The sequence below is a fragment of the Enoplosus armatus genome, chromosome 5 (genome assembly GCF_043641665.1).
Source record: "Enoplosus armatus isolate fEnoArm2 chromosome 5, fEnoArm2.hap1, whole genome shotgun sequence".
Taxonomy (NCBI): Eukaryota; Metazoa; Chordata; class Actinopteri; order Centrarchiformes; family Enoplosidae; genus Enoplosus; species Enoplosus armatus.
Window position 1 is genome coordinate 23,181,843 of NC_092184.1, and position 23,637 is coordinate 23,205,479.

A 23,637-nucleotide genomic window follows, 5' to 3' on the forward strand; every position below is an offset into this window, starting at 1 on the left:
CCTCATAGACACCTTTCCCCTCCGCTCACCTCTTCTTGTCAGTCACGCACGCACACACACACACTCTCACACCTAATGTGAATACTTTGGGTTTGTGGCAGCAGTGTGTCTGCTTCTTTGTGTTATTGGACTCTATGTTCTTGCAAGACTGTATCAATGCGTTGGCCAATGAGGCACATAATGAAGTATGCCAACAGTTACTAGAAGACGAAGGGTGAAAGGGGAGGATTAGGTCAGGGCAGCCGCTGGGGGGGGGGGTGAGGGAGGTTTGTAGGGGGAGGAAGTGAGGGGGTCAAGTCGAAAGAGGGAGGAGTGGAATCCCAATCTACCCATGATGAGAGGTGAGAAGAGGAGACAACCTGCGGCAATGAATGCTGGATGTCTGTGCAGAAAATGCTGGCACTTTGACCTTTGAACCCCGAGGCCCCACCCTGTAATGTCTACACCCACCCACATACCCCTCTCTCGCCCAGACTGCCCTCCCAGGGACAGATGGAGACAGACAGATGGACGTAGAGCGCCCCCGCATGGGCAGACGACGGTGGTTTGGCGTGATGCTGCTCAACTCAAGTCAACACAACTCAGGATGGCTGATATGGACCGCTGTACACAGGATACACCTCTTCCTAAAAGGACACAGAGGGGAAGAAGAAACAATGAATATTTGTACATTGGGGTTATTTTGATTTGGGCTTGAGGACTACACGTACACAGACAGCCTGGATTGCAAACTGGGTGAAAGATGAAAGATGCAGTTGAGTTGCATTGTGGGAAATGCAGGATCTTAGAGCTTCAACCATATCAGAGACTAAAACTCTGCTGCTTTGATTTTGATTATTCTTTTTTCAATCCGTCTCTCTGAAGTTGGACTTTATGTAAGTGTAATACTAAACCGGTGAAAGACCCATTTAACAATAATTATAATGACCTACTCAAATGTTTTTTGCCCTCTAAGGCATCTGGAAGATCCAAACTACATCAAGAGGAAGAAACAAAACACAAAGAAACATTCAAAACAAATTAGCAGCTACTTAAGTAAAAAGCATCTGGAAGAATACAAAACATTCTAAAGGCACTTAAAGTCCCTCATAGTTAAGTCAATCATAAAAAAATAAGACTCTAGGCTGTAGTTGTTGCCAAAGGCACCTCTACTAAACAATGAAAATCACTCACGTTGTGTTTTATATTCATACATAAATTAGATTAATTTGTTTTCATTTTGACATTTGAGTTCTTTTTTTGTTTGACCTGTGTCAAAAAGCCTAATGGTATCAACAACATGAAAAGGTCCAAGTGAGGTGATACTTTTTAGAGACAGATTTGTCACATGTCCAAACATAAAAACATCTGTAAGGCGAGAACATGAACAGACGCAGAGAAAGCTAGGTAATAAATGTTAAGGAAACCATTAACGCAAGATCAAAAGCACTTACTACGTGGTGATTATATAAAATCTATAAAAATTAGTTTCACAAAGTAATTTATGGGGTGATGTGCCATCGTGCTCATTTAGGATTAAAGATGTGATGCAGCTTGAGGCCACACAGGACGTACAGATACGGAAAAATCTTTAATCTGCAATTGTATATGTAGCTGTGAAATGTGTTTGTGTGTACCTGTGCTAGACCCCAGCCTGCTCCATGCTGTACTGCAGGTCAGGGGGCTTGTAGCTGAGGAGCATGTCACTGGTGCAGGAGGAGGGGTAGCAGGCTGCCGCATGGAGCTCCCCTTCGACATCACACACTGCGTGAGAAACACACATCTTTCACGGATATGGCCAAAGACAATCCACACAATGTCTCAGGTGGATTTTAAAAAGGTGGACGAATGCATGTCTCCTACTGACCCAACTCCTCCCGCTGGTGCAGCTGCTGGCTTCCTGTCAGTGACGTCTGGCTGAGAATGTCCGACATGCGAGCGGAGCTTAGTGCCTTTCCGGCCAACAGGCTCATCCCAGACATGGGGTCTGCCTGATCCTGGACAGAAAGTGAACAACAGTTTTACACACAGGAAAAAAAAGCATACTGGTACTTAATGAACAGCCTCCAGCAGCTATGATGAGTCAGAACTTTGTTTGGATGAGCATCGTGCTGAACTGGCTCTCTCCAGCACTGCGCTGGCAAGCAAGATGAGCAGATACATCATACTCTCCAATATGCATCCATTGTTTGCATTGTTCCTGCCATCACACATTGAAAAGCCCAGTTATGCTGCAGGCTTAACTACAGCTTTTTCTAACATAGTATGATCGGAGCGGTCTCACTTACATAGGCATCGTCACAGGTCTGGATGGTGTGGTGGCGCTGTAGCTGTCCACGGGACCTATAGGCGTCACCCTGGGGACCTCGCGAATAGCCCACACCATTATGATCAGGCACCTCCATGGCCTGCCCTGGGGGCCTGCACTCCACATGCTCAGATTCTGACAGAAAAGATTAGGTGTATATGTATACTGAAGTAAAAAATAAAACTGCTCTGATAAATGAAAGCCAGCAAAAACCAAAGTGAAGGTCGGGACAGAGTAGTGACATTTATAACAGCTTTGTTCAGGTCTTACCTCGAGTTGCAGGAGCATTCCTTATGTAGCCACCATGCCTGTGTGTAGGGGAGCTGTAGGGCGGGGTGCCTCCTCGGGGAGGCCCCAGAAGCTCATGACCTTCTCCTGCCTTGACCAGCAGGCCCTCGTGTGGGTGGTGGTAGCTAGCCGGCACCTCATCCTCCTCCATGCTCTCTGAGTGCGGTAAGCTGGGGCAAGGTGCCTGGGCTGGGTGCGGCTGTGGCTGCACCTCTGGGGGTCGAATCTGGAGGAGGTGGTGGTAGTGTTGGCCTCCGGAGGCAACCTGCGGTGCCGGTGGCTCCAAGCTCTCACCCTGGCTCAGCTGGCGGAGAAGCAGCATCTCTCCATACTCTTGGGGTGCACCGCTGGGTGGTGTGGGGGGCGCTGGGCACGGCCGGGGGCTCTGCCTCTTCAGCAGGGCGGCCAGGTCTTGGGGGGGCAGCCTGGGATCGGTGTGGCCTGTTAAAGAGTGGCGGGGGGACAGGAGGCCCTGCAGGGTGGGAGTGACGTGCTGTTGTGGGGGGCGGTAGTCCAAAGGAGTTGGGGAGAGCAGAGCCTGCTGTAGTGTAGAGGGGGTGCCGTAGCTGCTGGTCCCCACGACCCCGCTCTGGTAGCCATCCAGGCCAGGGACTTTGAGGGAGGCTCCCTGCAGGTAGGGGCTGTAGGAGCCAACCACTCCGGAGGCGCCCCGGGAGGCGGCGTCGCCAGAGAAGAGGTGGGGATTGAACTGAGCCTGGTCATAGGCTGATGTGAAGCGGCCAAGGCTGCGACTGGACAGAAAGAGGAAATGCAGAGGACAATTAGCATCAACATGCTCCCCATCCTCAGCGCAAATATATCAGCAATCTACAGAGGGCCTTCATTAAATCATCACACAGCAAACACTTCAGGTCGAGTCCAGGTTCAAGTATTCACTGAGAGGTGTAAAGACCAAAAGGACACATTATGATTAAGTGTTTATTTGAAGATTGTTACACGTTCTCTCAGTGAAGGCAGTCCTGGTTACAGGGGGTGTTTATGGGGTAATGATGTCAGGGGTCACATGATGACTGATCTCCTACTCTACATATACTTCCAAAATAAGTACATCCAACCACTCACCCAGCTACACTGAGGAGGAGAATTTGTTGAGGATGTCATCTCAGCAAAGTCGATGAGGGATTTACATTCATTTTCAATACTGGTAACAAATAGTGTCCTCAAAGTCTGTCCTCTCACACATAAAATCTCTGGCCTGAGCACCAGTATTAGTCTGAAGTTTCAAAACTAAAAACAAACAAACTAGAAAAACAGTGGACATGGCAGAAATGTAAAACACAAACAAAACAGTGAGAAACATACAATGATAAATAAAAAAAACAACAAATAGCATGACGGTGTCTGTTGTGAGTGGCGAGGTCATGGAGAGTAATAAAACAAAAATAAAACCAAAAGACGGAAGAAGAGGACAGAGAAACAGGCCATTGGTATTGTTGGGAGAGTTTGGCCTCCATCAGGGGACGTGGTGACAGGATGGGTGGGGTCACCTGTGCGACTCAGCGTTGTCTGCGCTCAGCTGCTTCCCGAGGACTCTGTGTCCGCCTGGCGTGGACAAAAAGCTGCCCTGTCTCTGCGCCGCACCTCCCAGCTCCACTTCCTGAACCTGAATGGTCACCTGCACAAACAGTTAATATTGATTATTGATCAGAGTAACACCCTTAAATACTTTGCTGCCACCACCAATTACATTTCTATTCAGACGTAAATGTCAAAACAGATCTAGATGATTTAGATGTCAGTCAGAGGGAATTCATTTAGAAATATATGCGACCATCAGCAGAGAGAAAATGACAAAAACCAGTCACCTGCTGCTGTTGAGGTACACCCTGTGCCAGTGGGACGGTGGGGCGAGCAGATGCTGCTTGTTGATTGGTTGGTAGAGAGACTCGAGGCATGCCTGTGGGAGGGGGGCTGCCACTCTGGCCCTGATACAACGCTGGAGTTCCGTGCTGGTACTGCACTGGTGACGGACCTCCTAGGGGAAGAGAGAAGTCATGAGAGCAAATCTCTGGCCCCGGTTACTGAAAGCTAAGCTTTCTTTGACCCACCAAAATCCCTCTGGCAATGAGAGTGAAGTTCAAAGTCTTCCATATGAACTTCTTTCTGAAATGTCCATGTTTTAGCTGGCCTTTGTTCCATCTATTTAAGCTTGCTTGGTTGGGTGCCAGCTAAATTTCTATTACTACTCTCAAACTAATTGTTAGGCATCCGAACTAATGGTACCGGATAGGATGAGTAAATACAATCAGTTGTTATCTCACCATAGTAATCATCATAAGTTATTGTGTTCTTGATGACCGACATGTTTACTCACCTGCTGCCTCTGGAAAACATTTTCATTGTGTCAGCATAAACTACGCCCTCTAGTACATTATTGACAACACAATGTCAAAAATGAATATGTCAGATGTCAGTGTTTGTGTGCAGGTGACAAAAGTGATCAAGAGACAGAATGTCATGCCCTGCAAGTAAGAAGCCTATTTCAAAAAAACGAATAATAATATAATTAGTCAACTGTCGTATAACCATGAATAACAAATGTAAGCTGAAAGGCGAAAAATGTGACCGAACAGACAAAACTGAGCTTTGAAATAACCAGTCACCACTTTATATAATCTGTCAGAAGATTATGATCAGAGGAAGATGGAGCTATCCATTTCTACTTAAAGTCCCAAGTTACAAGATAAGAAGCATTTAAGCGCTCTAGCAAATGCATTACTAACCATGCCCTTGCATTATGCCTGCAGAGCCAGGCGGAGGGCTCTGGTTGGGCTGTCTGAAGAGGTGGTTGCTGGGATGTGTTGGCGGAGGGCTGGAGGGCTGGATACGCAACCTGAGGGAGGACAGGACAGAGTAGGAGAGGAGAAGAGAGAGATACGACAATGATGTAACACTTCAGTCGATAGCACTGCACCACAGTATCAAGTTCATTGTTCACCGTTCAATAGCTGATGAGTAATACGTGTGTGTGTGTGTGTGTGTGTGTGTGTGTGTGTGTGTGTGTGTTTACCTCTGGAGCTGGTGGGTTAGGTGACTGGGCTGGCTCTCTCCATGGCCTAAAGACAGACCCTGCAGGGAAAGAGAAATTAAATTTAACTCAAAGCTTCAATATAATGATTTGTTAATGTGATTATGACTGTGTGATGGTGACTGCATGAGATGATAGAAGTGCTAATACAAAGTGTTCGTGACCCAAAGAAAGGAATCAAGTTGAAGAGACAAATCAGGCCACAGCGCAGGATAGGAATCAATAGCACTTTCTATGAAGCTTATATCAATGCTTTATAGATACCCACGTAGTTCAATATAACGCATGCATAATGTAAGAGTTGCTATAATTAAAGTATGATCTCTATGCTTTACAAGGTCAATTAACACAGCTCACCTCATCCTGCATGAGAGCTTATAATCTCTTACAAACATCACGGTGCCTTCTGTGACCACCATGCATGGTGAGTGTAGTTTTGGCTCATAATGACGTCTTTATGACAGCTATTTGACAGCTTCAAATACCTGGATTTGCTGGTGGAGGATTTGTTGCTCTTGCTGGTAGAGGATATGCTGTTGCTGGGTGTGCTCCAGGAATCGCTCATCCTGCTGGGCAGCGTACATTTTCTGGAGCTGCTCACACTCCTATTGGAAACACAGACCAAATATTACATTACATTCATTTGTCATTTGTTGGATCTAGAAAAGTAGCCAACACAGTGGCTGAAATGTATTCATTTTTTACGGGTGAAAATCGAATTTATTATTCTTGTCTTGCAGTAAAATACAGTCATTTAACAATGAATCAACCGCAAGTGGTAATACATAACCTTTGTACACTTAAAATAAGAAACCTGTAAGAAATCACCATCTTGCTAGCAATTACAACGGCAGCACATCTCAGCACTAACCATCATATCTAAACAGTCTATGCAAATGCTGCTTTATGTAATTAGTTCATGATGGTTAGTGTTCAGAGGCAACACTAACAACACAACACTCATCTACTTTGCAGCTCCCAGTGGGCCCAAAGTTTAACACCATGTGTCATCACCTGGCTGACTGTTATCCTAAAGCTAGTCAAATGGCTTGAACAACACAGGTGCACTCATACAATTAAGCTAATGCTTTGGTTAATGGTGCTAATCACATTGAGTTACATTTAGTTGCGGAATGGAAGTCCAAACCAATTTCCTGCCACGTGCAAGTGAGATGTTGAAACCTAATGTCTCTAAGCACTTTGTGAAGTCCAAACTCAACCCAACCCAAAAAAAACAACAGGCTTGTGTGAACCAGCTACAACACGTATGATGTACTCTGAGGACGTATTATCTTCCCTGCACTTGTTTACTTCCAGTTTCTTCCCTGTTGTAGAATCTGCACACTCATTTTCAATAAACATTTGATCTTTTCAGGTGTCCTTTCCTGGGTATAGCTATCATGTGTTAACCTCTCCTCTACCCATATTAACCCTCTTAACACTTGGGAGTAATCCCAGCACGTCAGTGCGTGCCTAAAATGAAGCACCCACTGCGAACATGATGATTATCCTTCTCCTTACCTATGCCTCCTACTGGGTGAGGTAATCTCATTGTCACTGCGAATGATGTGATGTCTCAAGAAGCAGCTTGAGGTTTTCTCAGGTAAAAGACTCCGCTTGAACTCACCTTGAGAAATACTGTATGTTGTGTGTCAAGATTACAGTGAGTTAAATGGTGTCAGTGTTTAATAACAATGCTTCGACTGGTTCACCCAGTTTACGCTACAACATCACTTGATCACAAACAGCAAAAAAGGCAGGTTAAGACTTAGTGAAGTCAGATCTGAAGTGAATGGTCACATAAAACTCCTGCTGCATCTGACTTTCATCCCTGTCAACACTTTCACTCTAACCATTTCGTCCTACCTCTGACCCAACAGAATGAGTCCTGGGTGTCTCTTGTAGCACTGCTGGTCACAACAGGTAAGCTTTTCTCCGGTGATGACCCTGTTTTAACTCTCACTTTGTCCCCTCCCCCCTGCTTACTTGGAGTACCATCGTCATGCTGCTCACAGGATAAGACCTTATCCCTGAGGCTGGGACGTCAGAAGACCTGATCTGAACTCCAGGGCCAAACGCAGTCAGTCAGAGATTAAAAATGGCACCAAGCTTACTCAGATCAACACTGCAGTTTTTTTAATACTACAACCAGAAATAAGCTGACACCATTAGCTTCTTACTGTAGCTTGACTGTTTCTGTTCTGCACTGAAATGGCAGCTGAGACCAGAGGAGAGAGCATGAGGGGGAAGAATGCAACGAGGGGGCTCATCACAGTGGTCCATATCCAGTGAGTGACTGCTCCTACACCGACTCCTGCATCAGTTTACCTCAGTTCATAAAGCAGATTTGCAGCGCCAGGGATCTTGGTTTGTATTCCCAAGAGAGTCAAAATTGCATCAGACTAGCTGCAATGTGTCACTATTTCTGCACTTTCTGCCTTGAGAGCCAAATGTGTTGCACCACTGTTTGCAAGCACCTATCAGTCCTCCTCCTCATATGAGCAGTTGGAAAGGCAGGGGGGTTAGGGCAGAGGGGAATTTCTGAAATCTCAGCACCTGCTTAAGTAATTGTCATTGGTATTGATCAATAACCCTATCAGCCCACCACAGAAATTCTACCTTATTTTCTCCTGCAGATAGAGAAAAAAGAACATCTCTTTTCGTAAAGCTAGGCAAGAGAGAAAAAAAGGAGACAATACCCCTCGACATTAAGTAGAGTGACGTACCTGTTTGAGTTGCTTAATGAGGCTGCTGTTCTCTAGATGAGCCTTGAAGGCCTGAATGGTGGCGGCGCCGTCAGAGAACCGTCTGACAGGTGAGAAGCGCTCCATGGGGAGATGAAGGGTGTTACAGTCCTTATAGCAGGATCTGAGGAGGGGACCACATGGAGCAGACACAAACATGTGTGTACACACACACACACACACACACACAAAGACAGAACGTGACAGATAACACAGACACATGGACACACACGTATTCAGTCATACAGACACAGAAACAGACACATGAGAAGCTTGAGCTCTTCGAACGTGCACAAAATATTGCAAGTAAAGAATCTGACTGTGATACATTGAGTGTACAAAACATTATGACCCCAAAATTCACACAACTAAAATGATGTCATCCATCCTGTCCACCATGACAGAGGAAGAGACAGGTTATGGGGGGAGATTTTAACTTTGAAGAGAAACTGTGCAAAATTGGCTACGATTTGAATGTTTGGAAGTTAATATTTTGACAGTTGCACAGTGATTACGTTTCATATCACTTTTAAACCCTTGATACGTCGTCTCAGCGGTCACTGCACCTCATTAACAGCTGAAGTCAATGGCGCAAAAACTTCCATGTCACAGTTGATCATCAGTTGAAGGCAAGTTATATATACATGTACCATTGTTAATGGAAGTCTCTAAGGCAACACTGCCAAAATAGGACATTAAAGGGATGCTTCTTTACTCAACTTGCCATTGATGACAGATGTTTCCCTGTGCAATTCTTAGGAGATAAGCTAGTTTTCATTGCACAGTAAAGAGAACATAAACAACTACTATGTGTTGGCATATGTCATAGAGAACTAAATTACTGAAAAAGGTGGATAATTAAGAGAACTGAATGATGCAGCTGTCACTTTCACAAAGAAATACATTTTTCATTCAGCAGATCACAGCCTTTTGCTTGCCAAAAAGTATCCCATAAACAAAAGATACAGGTTCTGGTTTTATACATCCATTGTAGCTCAACAGAGCATGCTTTCTTTAACAACAACAGGCACAAATTTATCTATACCAAACCCCAATTTAGACCACAAGTTCTGCCTACCACCGCATCCAAACACAAAAATTCACAATGAAGAAAAAGTACACCCAGTACCTCAAAAGACTTTTTAAACTGAGTTGGAGGCGATACTTATGGAGGAAAACAGCTATAATTACTACATGGACAACACAAAAATATGACTGCTATGACCGAGAGGAAATACACAGAGGTAATGATTTAGCTTTGAGGGGTTGCAGAAACAAGAACATTCTGCTAAATCTTTGGCGTGAACCTGTCACATACCTGCTCCTCCAGGTTTGTGGGGAAGAAACAGTTACTTAACAGTTACTGCTAATATATAACAGTTACTGAAAAGCGGTTTACTGGAGATATGTCTGTCATGTGCCACACCCTCCACCTCCAAAACCACTATTGACAAAAATATGCTTCCTCTTTGGAAGGTGCACAACCTTCACTTGGTGCGAGAACATCATCACCAATGTGTGGGAAATCAGCTGTGTGTGCAAGTGTGTGTGAGTGCGTGAGAGAAAAAGAGTTAGGCTTAATATGCCCATTTAATGTGAGTGTGTGTGTGTGTGTGTGTGTGTGTGTGTGTGTGTGTGTGTGTGTGTGTGTGTGTTGTGCATATACAGCTCGGAGCGGGCGTGTCCCCTCACCGGGTGTGTGTGTCGGGGGCCCAGCCCCCCCTCTGGCGGGGGCCCTGGGGCCGCTGTGACTCTGCCGAGGGCTCGCCATGCGATGTGCCCGTGAGCGCGTGCGTCGTGTGCCGCTTGGAGCGGTTCGCCAGGTACCTGGGCCGCAGGGAGGGGGGAGGACGGGGGTGAGGGTGGGAGACAGGAAGCAGCGCTGGTCAGCTCTCTGTCCTCATTGGCTAATGGAGATGGGGGGAAAGGCCCACCCCTTCCCACCTCTGCCAATGGGTGCCATCATTCATATCATCTTAGCCAATCAGAAAAACATAGAATAAAATTACACCATAGATGGATGTTATAGCTTATGGGTATCCCACAACCCCCCAGCTTCCAATTTAAGGATTGGACTGGTTGCCATTTTTTAACTCATTGGTTTTGCAAGCTTCAGAGTTAGCAAAGCTGTGTGAGAAAGCGTGAGAAAGTCCGGAGAATAATTTGGCACTTATTGAAATGACAGGGATAAAGAAGCTCTTGGCAAAAGAGTTTGAGAGATAGGAGGGCTGGATTTGGTGGCAGATTCAGTTCGGAACTGTGGCAGAAGGCACTTGCGCGATGAAGAAAGGAGGAGAGATGGGGTAAGCACCACAGCAGAGTGGCCACCTCCCGTGGGAAAAAGCAGAGCAGCCTAAAGGCACTCACTCCCAGCAACCCAGGACACCAGCGAAGTCTACAGAAGGTGCTGTCTGAAGAGGACCAGCTTGGAAACCCTAACCTGGACCTCTGAATCCAACCCCTCAACTCCATATACCAAACCTGTGCCTATCTTTACCTGAGCCTAATTTCAGGTCATTCTATGTCAAAGCTCTTGTTTTGGACAGTTTTTCTAGATTCTTGCATAAACATGTCTATGAACCTCCACTGCATGGTTCTAGTATTTGTTATGCAAGTCTATTGTTTTTGCTTTTGTGTTCAGCTTTAACACAGTCCCCTACTTTAAAATGTACTGACCAAGCTTTTAAAGCTGTAAAAGGTTTGTTTACATTGAAGGCCGTGATGCTGATCTGTATTCTGAACTACAGCTGGTAAATGATGTTAAATGATATGAGATCAAGCCTTAAGAGAATAAATGTAAATCTAAAAAAAAGATGCTTTGAGAACCGTTTAAGCTAGCTGAATCCTTACTTCACCATTCATACAGAAACCACCAACTTGATGTCACAGGTTACAAGCCCTCCAGAGTATCCAGCTTAGACAGCACCTCTGTACAGTATATCCTTTCACCAAAACCTGTCATCGTGGGTTACCTCTGTACTGCCTCTTGGTCTGGCTCTCCGTCTGAACCCTCCTCATCCACCGGAGCTACCGCAGGGATAGGATGCTAAGGGAGGCAAAGAGTTCACCAGTCAACACAGTTTATATGAGGGGAAAATATACAAATTCCACACATACAGAAGTCCAGATCCTCACCGGGCTGGCGACAAGTGGTGAGGGCCCCCGGGGCCTCTTGAGGAGCTGAGCATGTAGTTGAATGTTGGCCCCGCCATCGGAAGCTCTTCGACCAAGAGGCCCCATGCCGTTGAGCAGCTGCAGTGTAGGTGGCTGCAGCAACGACTGCTCCTGAAGGATCAGCAGACACAGCAAGTCAGATTGGAGAAGAAAATCAATAAAGTTGATATTTAGACCCTCCACATGCAGGTTTCTGCAAACTGATGACTTCCAGATGCCTTCTAAAGCCAAATGAAAGACCTCACGTCCAATCTAACCCAACTGACTGTACCTTGTACTCCAGCTGCTGAGTGGGCTGCAAGCTCTGTGTGGGCATGAGAGTGTGCATTTGGCCCATAGTGGGGGCCAGTGGTTGGAAGGGGGGCTGGGGAACTGCACCACGAGGGAAACCCGGGGGCATTTTCTGGAGGTCTTCCTGCATCTCTGTCCTGCGGTGGGAGGAGGGAGAACAACAGGAAGGAGTCACTGGATACGTCTATGAGCTAGAAACTAACTTGTATACTAGTCAATGTCTTATTTGGGAGTATTTAAATGCACCTTAAATAATCCACCATCCCTGCATCAACGTACCCACCAATAAACACTTCCAATTTGTGATTATTTACAAAGCTACAATAAAACTTATAAAACTGATTTCTAAAACTTGCAATCCCTTGACTTGCTCAGTAGTTGGCAGAAGCCTAGCATTTACCATCTTTTGTCAACAGCCTTAAATAAACGCAATTGTGACGTCAGTCTTCCACCCAAAATTCTGATAATATGAATGAATACAGCGCTTACGTTTGATCCTCACCACAGAAGAGAGAAAAATTGGAACTGCTGAAAGATGCAGACTTATTTTCACTAAGTTGCTGGCCCATTATAAACAAGATCTGGCATTTTAATGCACCAGCTCTTTAACAAAACGTGCCAGTGTAAATAAAAATACATGGAAATGATGGGGGTGTTATTGTTAAAGTAAGTAAAGTACTGAGGTGATTTCTTTCTTTCTTCCTCTCATACTGCAGCATTAACAGAAAAATCACTGATAGTAGGTTGAAGAGTTGTGTGTTTATGCGTTACCTTTGGTCTGGTACCCCCACAGTGTGCCGCCTCATCGAAAGGTAGCGAGCCATGGCCTCGGGAGATGGTTCCTCCCCTTCATCACTGTCCAGTGCCATGCTGCCATCAGGCTAAATAATAAATACACACACATATTTGGTTTTAGTGATGCCCTGTGGTAGTGTGTGTTGGATGCTTGTGTGGCAATGTATCAAAACATAATTTACATTTCAAATGTACTTCAATTCTAATAAACATGCTTCAAAAGTTGAGGTCTTCTATTAAAATCCCTGCTGCAATGCAGTGATCTGACACATTCTTGAGTTTCACAGCATTTGTGAGTCAGCTTCGAGGCTGTGTGTGTTATGTTTGAGTGTGTGTGCATGTATGCGTGTCTATGAGATGTATCCCGCGCTACACTCACAGCAGTAAACTGTAGTAGTAAACCGTGAATACTAGAAAGACAACCACTGACTATAAACATGCAAATCATATATAATCTGACTGACTGGATGCTGTTGTGTTGACTGATTCGTGCTACAAAGAAGTGTTGCAGCAATTCCGTGCTAGGTCAGGGACTCCTGTCCAGGAGTGACAACCAGTCAAACTCTTTAAGGTAGAAGCAGTTAGGGTTAGAGCCACGGATGGGATACCTTCCTGGTCCCAGGCATCATCGTTGACTCACCTCAACAATCTGGTTCTCTGGGTTGATGAGCTGTACATGGGGAACAGTCATGCTAACGGGATTACCCTGTGGATCCGTCTGCTGGGCACGAACACAAAACACACACAGGTCATGTGAGGATTGTGCTACTTTTCTAACAATCACCTTAGTGCAGTGGGATTGGCAGATGTGGGTTAAAGCCAATCAAGTCCATCATGACATCATATCCACAAAGAATCAATTTATCACAGTACACAGATACACAGGATTAATCAGCTACCTATAGGGTGTGTTAAGATCATGTTGTGACCCACTGGCTCTAGAAATATTGTTTAAAGCTATAAAAACTTAGAATAGACCCAACTCGCCACAACAATCAAACTGTTTTGAAAATTGACACATGTAGGCTGCAAAGCCACCGTTATATCATGCCAACACCAATGGACAGTCACCTGTACAGCGTTAAGAGGATAGCTAATGGGTCGCGGTGTGGGCGGGGCAACACGCAGGGTCTTTTGTTTCTTGAGGCGGTCAGCCAGCAGACTGTAGATGGCACTGTAGTGATCGTATGCATCTGTTTGTAGGGACTAGAGAGGATAAAAGAGAAGTAGCTAGGATGACTTTTGACAAAAGGCAGTGCTGACAATGTAAATACACCAGTGTGAGTCAGCTACGCGTTTGTGTCCAACCTGAAGTGTGCGCTCTCGGTCCAGGCCCATCTCAGACATGGCTATCAGCACCTGCTCGTTGATGAGCTCCGTCTCTCTCTCCGTCTTCACCTGCTCACATTCTGCTATCAACTGGAGGGGAGAAGAGGCGAGTCATATACACTTCAGAAGGGAAGTGTAAAGCCTGTGTAGGCTTTGTAAGCTAACTGGTAGCTGGCTGTAACCTTACACACTGTAGATTTAACGGACAGATATGAGAGACCTTTTCTTTAACTGTTAAAAACATTGAAAGAGCCTGGATACTAGGGCCCCAACTGTGTGCATTGTTAGTTAAAACACACTTTTATCGATCAGACAGAGCAACAGTAATTAATCAGTCTCTGATGAATCGTTAACATCTTTAGTGGAAACCACATTATTTGCCAGGAAAATATTTTGTTAATGTAACAAATACAGTGAGCACTTCAGGTCGGGGGTGAGTTATCTTGGCGACGATGATACACACAACACAAGGGCTGTCAAGAGGTCACAAAAGTCATCACATTCTTAAAAACAGTTGAAAAAAGATATACAATGGACAGCACAGGAGAAACACAGTTTTGCTTTATGTAAATAACATGACCCTGCCCTGAGAGAAGATATTAACTGCTGAATACTGCTAGAGGGGTCTCACCCTGTCGAAGTCTGGGTCTGGGTCTCCTAGTCTCATCCACTTGTTCTTACAGATCTGCTCCATGGTCAACCTTCTACTGGGGTCCAGCACTAACATGTGTCTGATCAAGTACTCACAGTCTGCAATAACACACAAACACACGGGTGCGTTCACATGAGATAACACCACTTGAAACATTACATATATTAAAGCAACTTAAACATGGAAAACATGCAAAGAGACAGTAAACATTTGCAGCATTAGTTTTCACCAGCTGTTTTATGTTCAGGAAGTCCATTTGTGTGGATCAACCCTATTTGGCATTTCTTTTGACATTTCAAAAAGGTGATTGAAAGAAAAGAAGAAAAAGAAAATACTCCCCTCAAAGTCTTTTAATCAAATACTACATATTGTAGGCTTGAATGGTGGCTGTTAAAAGTTGGTAGTAAAGAACAGTGTTTCGTGTTGGTTACAACAGATTCCCATTCTAATGTCCTTTCCATGGCAGAAATAAGCATCTCAATATCCACAGAAAATTCTCAACCCACTCCACTGTATATCCGTTTGTTCTGTGTCCTCCACTGTATATCTGTTTACATAATATGCCGCAGGAGTGAACGTCTTTATATTTCTTTTCAATGTGAAAACTATTGGTATCAAATCTAACCAACACAAATTCAAGCTGACCAAAGCCACTGTTAAAGGTTCCCTGTAGAATGTGTGACTACTAAGAGCGCTATGGAGCAATGTTTTCACGAGTGGGTCCCTGTTTTGTTTGTATCATGCACAAGGACGCAGATAGTACACACACACACACACACACACACACACACACACACACACGAGCGGGACAATTCACGTCCTGCCATCTGTGTCACACTATTCTGCTGATCAACAGCTGGTCGTGGTCACGCACAAGCAAGCAAACATTAATATAAATACTGCATGATGCATTGCACAGAAAAGAAAATATGCTTTGCAAATGTTTTATGAGGAAGGAAATGCACTCAACATGTTTATTAAACCTCAAGGACACACTAAGTGCGTTTGGTAAGGCACAGGCATTCAATAGCCACATTTCAAGCAAACAGTGGTAAGTGCTTGATACTAAAGAAATTATCACTGTGGAATTTGCTTGGCCCTTGGATAGAAAAAACTGATTAAGGTATGGCCTGGAGGAGGAAGAGGAGAGACATGGGAAAGAGTAAGAGTTGACTGGAGTCCTACCTGTGGACATGAAGAAGGGGATGCGGAACTTGCCACTGAGGACACGTGCCCGCAAGTTTTGTAGAGTGCTGCCGTCGAAAGGCAGGGCGCCACACACCAACACATATAACACCACACCTAAGCTCTATACAGAGAAAAGACAGCAGGAAACAAATGATGAGTACATCATTTTAAAATAGGGCTTCAACAAACAATTATATTCATTATTAACCAATCCAGAGCGCTATAGACAAAAGACAAAAACCTGTCAGGGTCTTCCTGTTAAGTTCAAGCCAGTTAGCTGCACCCTGTGCTGCAGCCCAACGGGGCCTTATGCATACCTAAAAGTCTACTCACCCATATATCTACTTTAGGTCCGTCATACTCCTTGCCCTCAAAGAGTTCTGGTGCGGCATAGGGAGGGCTGCCACACCACGTCTTCAACAGCTGGCCTCGAGAAAACAGGTTACTGAAGCCAAAATCTGAGGAAAAGAGGAGAAGTTTAATCAATCTTATCACTTTCCTCAGAGTAAATTCAATCAACCCAGGAAAATGCTCCAAAAGCACATGTTGAGACTTGCCTACACCCACTCACCAAGACAGCCCAAAACCACTAAATTAAGTTTCCCACCCATACATTCTTAAGTGCAAACACACACACCTGCGATTTTGATGTTGAGGTTGTGGTCCAGCAGCAGATTCTCAGCCTTCAGGTCTCTGTGGACGATGTTGCGGCAGTGACAGAAATGGACTGCTGCCACAATCTGCTTGAACTTCCTCCTGGCGTCCTTTTCTGCCATACGCCCATGAGCTACCAGGTGATCTACACATACACACACACAATGTACAGTTTAGAGATTTATAGTACCCATTTGTATCTTTGAATATACAGGAAGTGAGGCCTGTGATTCTGTTCTGATTTGGCCTAATAAATGACAACATTAATTACCAAGGAGAAATGCAGAACATATTTTCAAATCCTTTAGAAACAGAAAAATGGGACATAGGAGACAATGATATGACTCAGAGAGGTATTTCAACTCTACAAATAAGTGGAACAAAAGACAAGAGGAAGTCAATAACGGGAAAACATGACCTGTGCTCAACATAACTTATTGCCAGACATTTTAAAAAACAGTCGTGTTTGGAATTTAAAAGAAAGTTGTTGTTAAATTTTGCAGTCAAAAGTCAGAAGGAAACATAAACAAACTGTAAAGCAGAGGGAGCAGAGGCGACAACAAAGACAATCTACTTCGAGGTAACAGTGGGGAACTCCCTTACCGAATATCTCTCCACCGCTAGCGTACTCTGTTACCAGATAGATCATCCTCTCAGTCTCCATCACCTAAACACATAAACAAATGGTAACAACCAGGACCTGCAGACCCTCTGACAGGCCAACATCTAGTGATGGGCGGTTCACCCGTTACACAACAGAATGAGTAAGCAGTGTTCAGCATATAAACAGATGGATTTAAATAGAACAAAAAACTGTCATTTATTCAGTGCAGTTTTCACTGTATGCATGCGTGTGGATTTCAACACTAAATTTTGTGCTGCTGGGGGCCGTTTCAGACAAGAGGCTGTAAAAGTCGACTTGTGACAGGTTGGTTTGGTGTTAAAATCCCCATACAGCTGGAAACGTTTGGGTGACGAAAACAAATAGGAAACACTCTTTTCTCAGCTTCTACCACTGAGTCTCACCAGCGCAAAGTTCTTAGGCAGAAGACTGTGGTTGTACTGGGCAGCCCCCCAGATGTGAAACCATGAATGTGAAAAGAAACTGTGAACTTTCCCTGGATACAAATTGAAACAGTATTTCTTCCAGGTACAGTTTACAATTTAATGCCAACCAATGCCTACAATCTTCAACGCCGTGGTACAGATAACCCAAAATGGCAGGTATCATCAGTTAATGCTAAATAAACAATTTTATTTGTCCTTTTCCTATTTGGCCATTGGTCTCAGGTGTACGATGTGAGCAGAGTGCGTTATCGGCTCTGTGGGTGAGTGCGAGTGTGCACCTGGTAGAGGCGGATGATGTGGGGGTGCTTCAGCAACTTCATGATTTGCACCTCTCTGAAGATCTTTTTCAGGTTCTCATCGTCCAGCTGGGTCTTATCCACTATTTTTATAGCCACCTGGAGACAGAGAGACAAGAAAGGGATGGAGGGAGAGATAAGGATGAATGATGAGAGAGGGTGAAGTGGTGAAGAGAGAGGGCGAGATTAAGGAGAAAACAGTGAGGCAAGGAGGGGGTGTGGAAGACAGAAAGAGACAGAAACAGAATTCATTTTAAAACCATGCAATATGTTTACCAGCAGCTGAGTGTTCAAAATACAGACAATAAATTCACATTAATGGTATTTAGCTGACACTTAAATTATAGGCAACAATACCAGGGCACACTCCCAGTGCCCTTGCAATATTGCTGTGATGACACAATAAGCATAGAAGAGCAAAGCGCCAAGAAAACAACCACCTAGGTGTGAGTCAGACAGACTCAATCTAACATGACCTGGCACAGCTAATCCATTAACAAACACAAAAATAAGTAAAACACACAAATAATTATCTGCCACCGGCTAAGTTAAGAAAACAAGTTACTACGAGGAGATACTAGCACTTAAGATGACGACTAGCCAAACTGTGTGTTGTCAAACACTGCGCTTTCTCTGGATTCCAGCTTGTTTGGCTAACCTGACCTGAGCCACGACCTTCGACTGCAAGCACGACTCTTGCGTAACTGCTGAGCCCTCGACAATGGCTCCGGCAGCGTGGACGGTGATGGTGTGTGACAGGAGCTTTGCTCTGCCACTTATGAATGGGTAGACGACTTTAATGACTTAATCAAGCGAAGCTAATGGGGCTGCCCCAAAACACAGTGTCTTCCAAAAATAGATGGCCGAGCCTGAGTGTGTGTGAAAAAATGAAAAGCATGCGTCCTGCATTAACACACACACACACACACACACCTCATCCATTAAATTTTGTTGAGTGCCTTCCCAACCTCCCCTTTTCCAGATACCAAACATGAAGAAGATGAGGCCATCTGAAGCCCTACAAGGCTGACTTCCTGTTGCGGACAGGAAGGGGAAGTGAGGGAGCGCAAAGAGGGGGCTCCTGAGAGAGCACAGAACCACATCTAACAGTGGCATTAATCCAGATCAGTGTGTGTCTGTGTGTAGCTTCCCTTCAGGCAGGGCCCTTCCCTTCAAGGGCATTGTACAATGGTGCAAAACATGTGTATTGGTAGAGTTCATGTCGTCCCAACATGTACTCATTTACAAGACTGACTCAAGTCAGTTTACCAACCATGGTGTTCTGCACAGTTTATTTGATTATTCAATTGTGCTTTTTTTGTGGATGAGTTCTTCATTTAAAAAGATATTGATGCATCCTGTATGTTTCTTTATAATTAAAATGGTAGAGCGTCACTCAGCCTTAAGACACTTACAGCCCACCTAAAACAATTACACTTGTATTTTTTGGATTGGCGTAGTATTATTTAAATAAACATCTCTAGCCATGTATGTGTTTATGTACGCATCTGTTTGGAATGTGTGACTGTGTGGTATTTTAAACTCTAAGAATGTATTCTTGGCATTGGCAGTTATCCAGTTTTGTTGACGTAATCGCTCCCCTCTGCATCTTCTAGAGGGTAACAAGAGGACATCTGGATCTCACACACACACACACTCCCACACTCAATTGTATGAAGACATTATGCTCATGATGAGGACAGTGGGTCCTTCTGGAGATGGGAAAACTGAGCTACAATTACAATTACAAAGGCTTGGTGTGTGTCTGAATATAAAACCTTGTGCCAGGGAACTTGTTCAGTGGCTCCATGACAAGATGGACACCCTGGCACAACAGGAGTTAACTAACACTGTGGAGTTCAAAACATTTCAGGCTTTACATATTGGTCGCTCAACTGCTGTGTTTCACCTACCATAGAGATTGGATAATTGTTAACACGACTAACGACAAGGCATAGACCTAGCGGGACGAGTAGTGATGCTAGCTAGCTAGCTAGTAAGCCGTACAAACAACCATGTGAGCAGTGTATATCTCAAAGGTTGGGTTTCCAGCCAAGATACAGTAAATATGTTGTGACCAGCATCAGGGTGTTCAGTCAGCTTCGCACTAGCTTCCTTGACCCTGGAATTTTCCGTCAAAAGATCTGGGTTCTCACACACACACACTCCTGAGAGGCCAGCTGCAATGAGATGAAGTGTCACGTAGCCCCTCTGATCACAAGACAGTGACCTCAATACAGCACCATGCCAGAGCAGCTGGTGCCCAGCAAAGGCTTCTGGACCATTTACTGTACATTACACAACACACACTGACTCTAGCTTTACACTACTAAAGACATAACGGCGGCTGATGGCAACAAAACGAGTTTAAAATAAAATACCCAGACAAACAGTGCGAACATTCAATCACTGTCATCTGCTGAGCTGAATCAGGCAGACATATCTCGTCTTATTGTTAAAATAGCCACTGGATGATAGTTTGAACAATTGCATCACTCATTAAATATGTGGCCTTTGCTGTGTTATGTAGCGCCTCTGCACATTTTCCCAGATGCTTATTATTATATTTCAGAAAAATCTAATAATTTCCTTTGTCATTAGCGAAAGCGCGCTTTATTTCAGGCAGGTGCACTTGCAGAAACCCTACAATATGTTAAGAAGATGTAACAACAATGCACCTACCATATAGAGACTAGTAAGACTGAGATTACTGGGAGCTTGTTAGGAGCTTACTCACAGGCTAATAACCTGTATAAACATATACATGAAAACAAGAAAGCGTTGGCTGGCTGAGTTAGAAACCTCTATGTCAACACACCATCATGTTAATACCACAACACATTTATAGTAATGTACACAGCAGCATGTATTGTATGAGAATATCTAATTGTGCTACGTTCCTGCACTCATGCAGACATGAGTTTGCTCTGTGACAGGGACATTTCATTGTCACTGGTTAAAGTACAATACAAATACCTGCATTTTCAGCAAAAAATTTAATGTGTACCACTATTTGCGAGATATGGCCTATGCCATGCCACTCATTTAAGAAACTATTTACACAACAAAGCATAGAGTGGCGTTTACTACAACAAGAAATCGATTTGCATAAGTGCATAACACTCCATGATTCTTATAAATGTTAGGCTGAGTAATTTGTCTTTTTGAGGGTAGGATTTATTGTAGGACTGCATTAGTTTTAGCAACATGTACAACTCACTGTAGACTAAACAATCAAAATAACCAGAAACAAAATGGCTTATTCATCACAGTCCTGGTTGATGCATTTTTCATCCCTCTGATGAAATAATACTGGAAGTAGTGAAATATATCCCTCATTATGCTATAATAAAGGCATTGTTTTTTCTATTTATATAGGTCTATTACACAGGTTTAGATTTTTAAGCAAAATATATGTAATGAACAAATCTAAATATATATCTTTATATATGATGTTTATATAGCCTCCTTTAAGACTCCAATATTCACTTTGAAAACATCCATCCATGACTAAACTACAATGAGACTAATCCTAAACAGAGAATTGGGTCTATGGTGTAATGTCTACAGTGGGAAGCTGGGGCAAGTGGATGCACACACATTCACAGGGGTGGTGATATTACGTATGAGGTTAACCTTGCTCAACAGGTGACACAGATTACAAGACCCACAGGGGGTGTAATGCTCAGGCTTAACCCATATCAGCATGTGAGGGAGTCTAACCCGTACTGGCACACGCACGTGCATGCGCACAAGCGCACGCATGCATGCGCACACACGGACGGACGGACGGACGAACGGACAGGACGGAAACATGGCATCATGGCTATCTGGAAACATTGTCTTTACAGCCAACTAGAAGCTCCTTGGGATGAAGCTAAAACTGAGGCTTTTGTGTGTGTGTCAGAGTTTGTATAAAGTCACGAGAAGATCACACAGCACCATACGTACAAGAGAAGGTCACGGCAGGTCAGCACTATGACTGTATTATGTGCGTGTACACAGAGATGAAAGCGTACAGGCAGTATGAGTCAGCACAATGCCTTTCAGAGATGTTCTGCTTGTGTGTTTTGCACTTGTATGAGTTTATATGTGGAAATGACTCAGTTGAGTGTGTCAGGCTGAAAGTACAAGACTGGGGACATGCTACAGTGTGGAAAAGCTGGACATCACACATTAATTTGCAGTTTTTTCTTCTTCTTGCATAGCAGAGCCCACACTTGTGCGAGTAAATTCTGAGACATGGAGACGTAACCATAACCAGTATTTGGCAAGTATTTTTGATGAACACACCACCTAAATTGGAATTGAGGAAGCCTTACCATCTTATATTATGCTGCCTTCCAGTCTCTCAAAGACACGAAGTCTTCATACTACAACACAGAACAAACTTAAATATAAAAATAGAGCATTTTTGCTTTACTTGAACTATATCGTTGCTAGCTGTAGCAGGTCTTACGTTCATACGTCCTACATTTAAGTGTCACAATTTTCCAAATCCACAATTCGATTTGACTTTCGATTCTAAGGTCACGGTGCAATTTGTGTTTCCCACAGTGTTTATTATTTGTACATACTGATACAGTCTGTATCAGTATGTACAAAAGTTATCTGGTCAGTCGAGACATTCTTGGTTTCCACAATTACTCTACAGAATTGGAGTTACCCTAATTTAGACAGAGTGAAACCTCTCGTCAGAGTTGCATCTTTGTAATTTCTGGCGTCTACGTTACCTCCTGTACTCCGGTCCAGACAAGGTGGCAGGCTCCCGGGTATGGACGGCCGTGAAAGCTCATTTTGATCAATTTTCAATTTAGAATCGAAATCGTGTCACCCCTAGTCCTACACCATCATCTCTGCGTGTCCACTGTGATCATTCCAAATGTTCACGTAGCGCTGCAATGATTAATCGATTCATTGATTGGTCAGTAAAAAGAAAATGAATGGGCAACTATTTTGATTATCAATTAATCGTCACTTTTCATGCAAAAATGCCAAACATTTGCTGGTTCCAGCTTTTCAAATGTGAGGATTTGCTGCATTTCTTTATCATGTATGATAATAAATTAAATATCTTTGGGTTTTGGACTTGACAAAGCTGAGAGCAGACTACTCAAGAAATCTGAAGACATCACTATGGGCTTCTTAATATTTCATTGACTAAACAATTATTTGAACGATATTGTATGTTTATTGCATTGAAGTGACTTTGATTTATTTTATAAGATTAGCCAAAAACAAAACAAATGTTCTATATCACAATATATATTGCTATCAGGACCTAAAGTTGCATATACTTTAGTAGAGGATTTTATCCATGTTGCCCACTCTTAGAGCACAGATCATGTTATGTGGTTTCTGGCTGGAAGACTTTGCATCAGCAGAGTAACTACCATCTTCACTAAACAATTCAATGGCAAAGAGAAGCCAAGGACCCAGCCTGTCTCAAACATTGGGGTGGCAAACCCAAGCGTACCTGACAAATTTTGTTGCCTCCAGTCTATAACTTTGGTGAACAAATGACACATAACACACACTGTCTTCATGACAGACAATGAGCTCTGCCAATGGCAAGGCAGTTCCATTCAGAATTGATGGTTGGGGGCTGGAATCACCACCATTGCTATGGAAACCAGTAAGACTGCAATGGAGCGACCTTTCTCCAACTAGGAGCCTTGGCAACACACAGCCGCCTCTGACAACAAGCAGCGCAGTGGATGATGATGGCAGTTGTGATTTTTAACTGCCACAATGTGTGCTGTTCGTACATGGTTACAGGAGGGGCGGGGGGTTCACATGCGCACACACACACACACACACAC

The 23,637-nt window shown here is 43.9% G+C and overlaps 1 protein-coding gene across 1 annotated transcript in view; it reads right to left on the reverse strand.

Annotated features, from left to right (window-relative positions):
- Positions 1 to 396: 396 nt before the first annotated feature.
- Positions 397 to 23,637, reverse strand: part of sik3 (SIK family kinase 3) — a 28,581-nt gene continuing 5,340 nt past the window's right edge. Inside the window, exons 2-26 of the mRNA XM_070905543.1 lie at positions 17,798 to 17,914; positions 17,055 to 17,118; positions 16,435 to 16,596; positions 16,131 to 16,255; positions 15,795 to 15,918; positions 14,589 to 14,707; positions 13,937 to 14,047; positions 13,700 to 13,834; positions 13,269 to 13,346; positions 12,605 to 12,714; positions 11,814 to 11,970; positions 11,504 to 11,653; positions 11,341 to 11,414; positions 10,061 to 10,195; positions 8,351 to 8,492; positions 6,110 to 6,229; positions 5,607 to 5,665; positions 5,320 to 5,429; positions 4,402 to 4,571; positions 4,084 to 4,211; positions 2,558 to 3,327; positions 2,268 to 2,422; positions 1,847 to 1,976; positions 1,617 to 1,743; positions 397 to 626 (exon numbers count right to left, since the gene is read on the reverse strand). Of these exons, the coding sequence (XP_070761644.1) occupies positions 1,622 to 1,743; positions 1,847 to 1,976; positions 2,268 to 2,422; positions 2,558 to 3,327; positions 4,084 to 4,211; positions 4,402 to 4,571; positions 5,320 to 5,429; positions 5,607 to 5,665; positions 6,110 to 6,229; positions 8,351 to 8,492; positions 10,061 to 10,195; positions 11,341 to 11,414; positions 11,504 to 11,653; positions 11,814 to 11,970; positions 12,605 to 12,714; positions 13,269 to 13,346; positions 13,700 to 13,834; positions 13,937 to 14,047; positions 14,589 to 14,707; positions 15,795 to 15,918; positions 16,131 to 16,255; positions 16,435 to 16,596; positions 17,055 to 17,118; positions 17,798 to 17,914 (3,567 nt within the window). The 3' untranslated portion in view covers positions 397 to 626; positions 1,617 to 1,621. The remainder of the gene's footprint in view (positions 627 to 1,616; positions 1,744 to 1,846; positions 1,977 to 2,267; positions 2,423 to 2,557; positions 3,328 to 4,083; positions 4,212 to 4,401; positions 4,572 to 5,319; positions 5,430 to 5,606; positions 5,666 to 6,109; positions 6,230 to 8,350; positions 8,493 to 10,060; positions 10,196 to 11,340; positions 11,415 to 11,503; positions 11,654 to 11,813; positions 11,971 to 12,604; positions 12,715 to 13,268; positions 13,347 to 13,699; positions 13,835 to 13,936; positions 14,048 to 14,588; positions 14,708 to 15,794; positions 15,919 to 16,130; positions 16,256 to 16,434; positions 16,597 to 17,054; positions 17,119 to 17,797; positions 17,915 to 23,637) is intronic.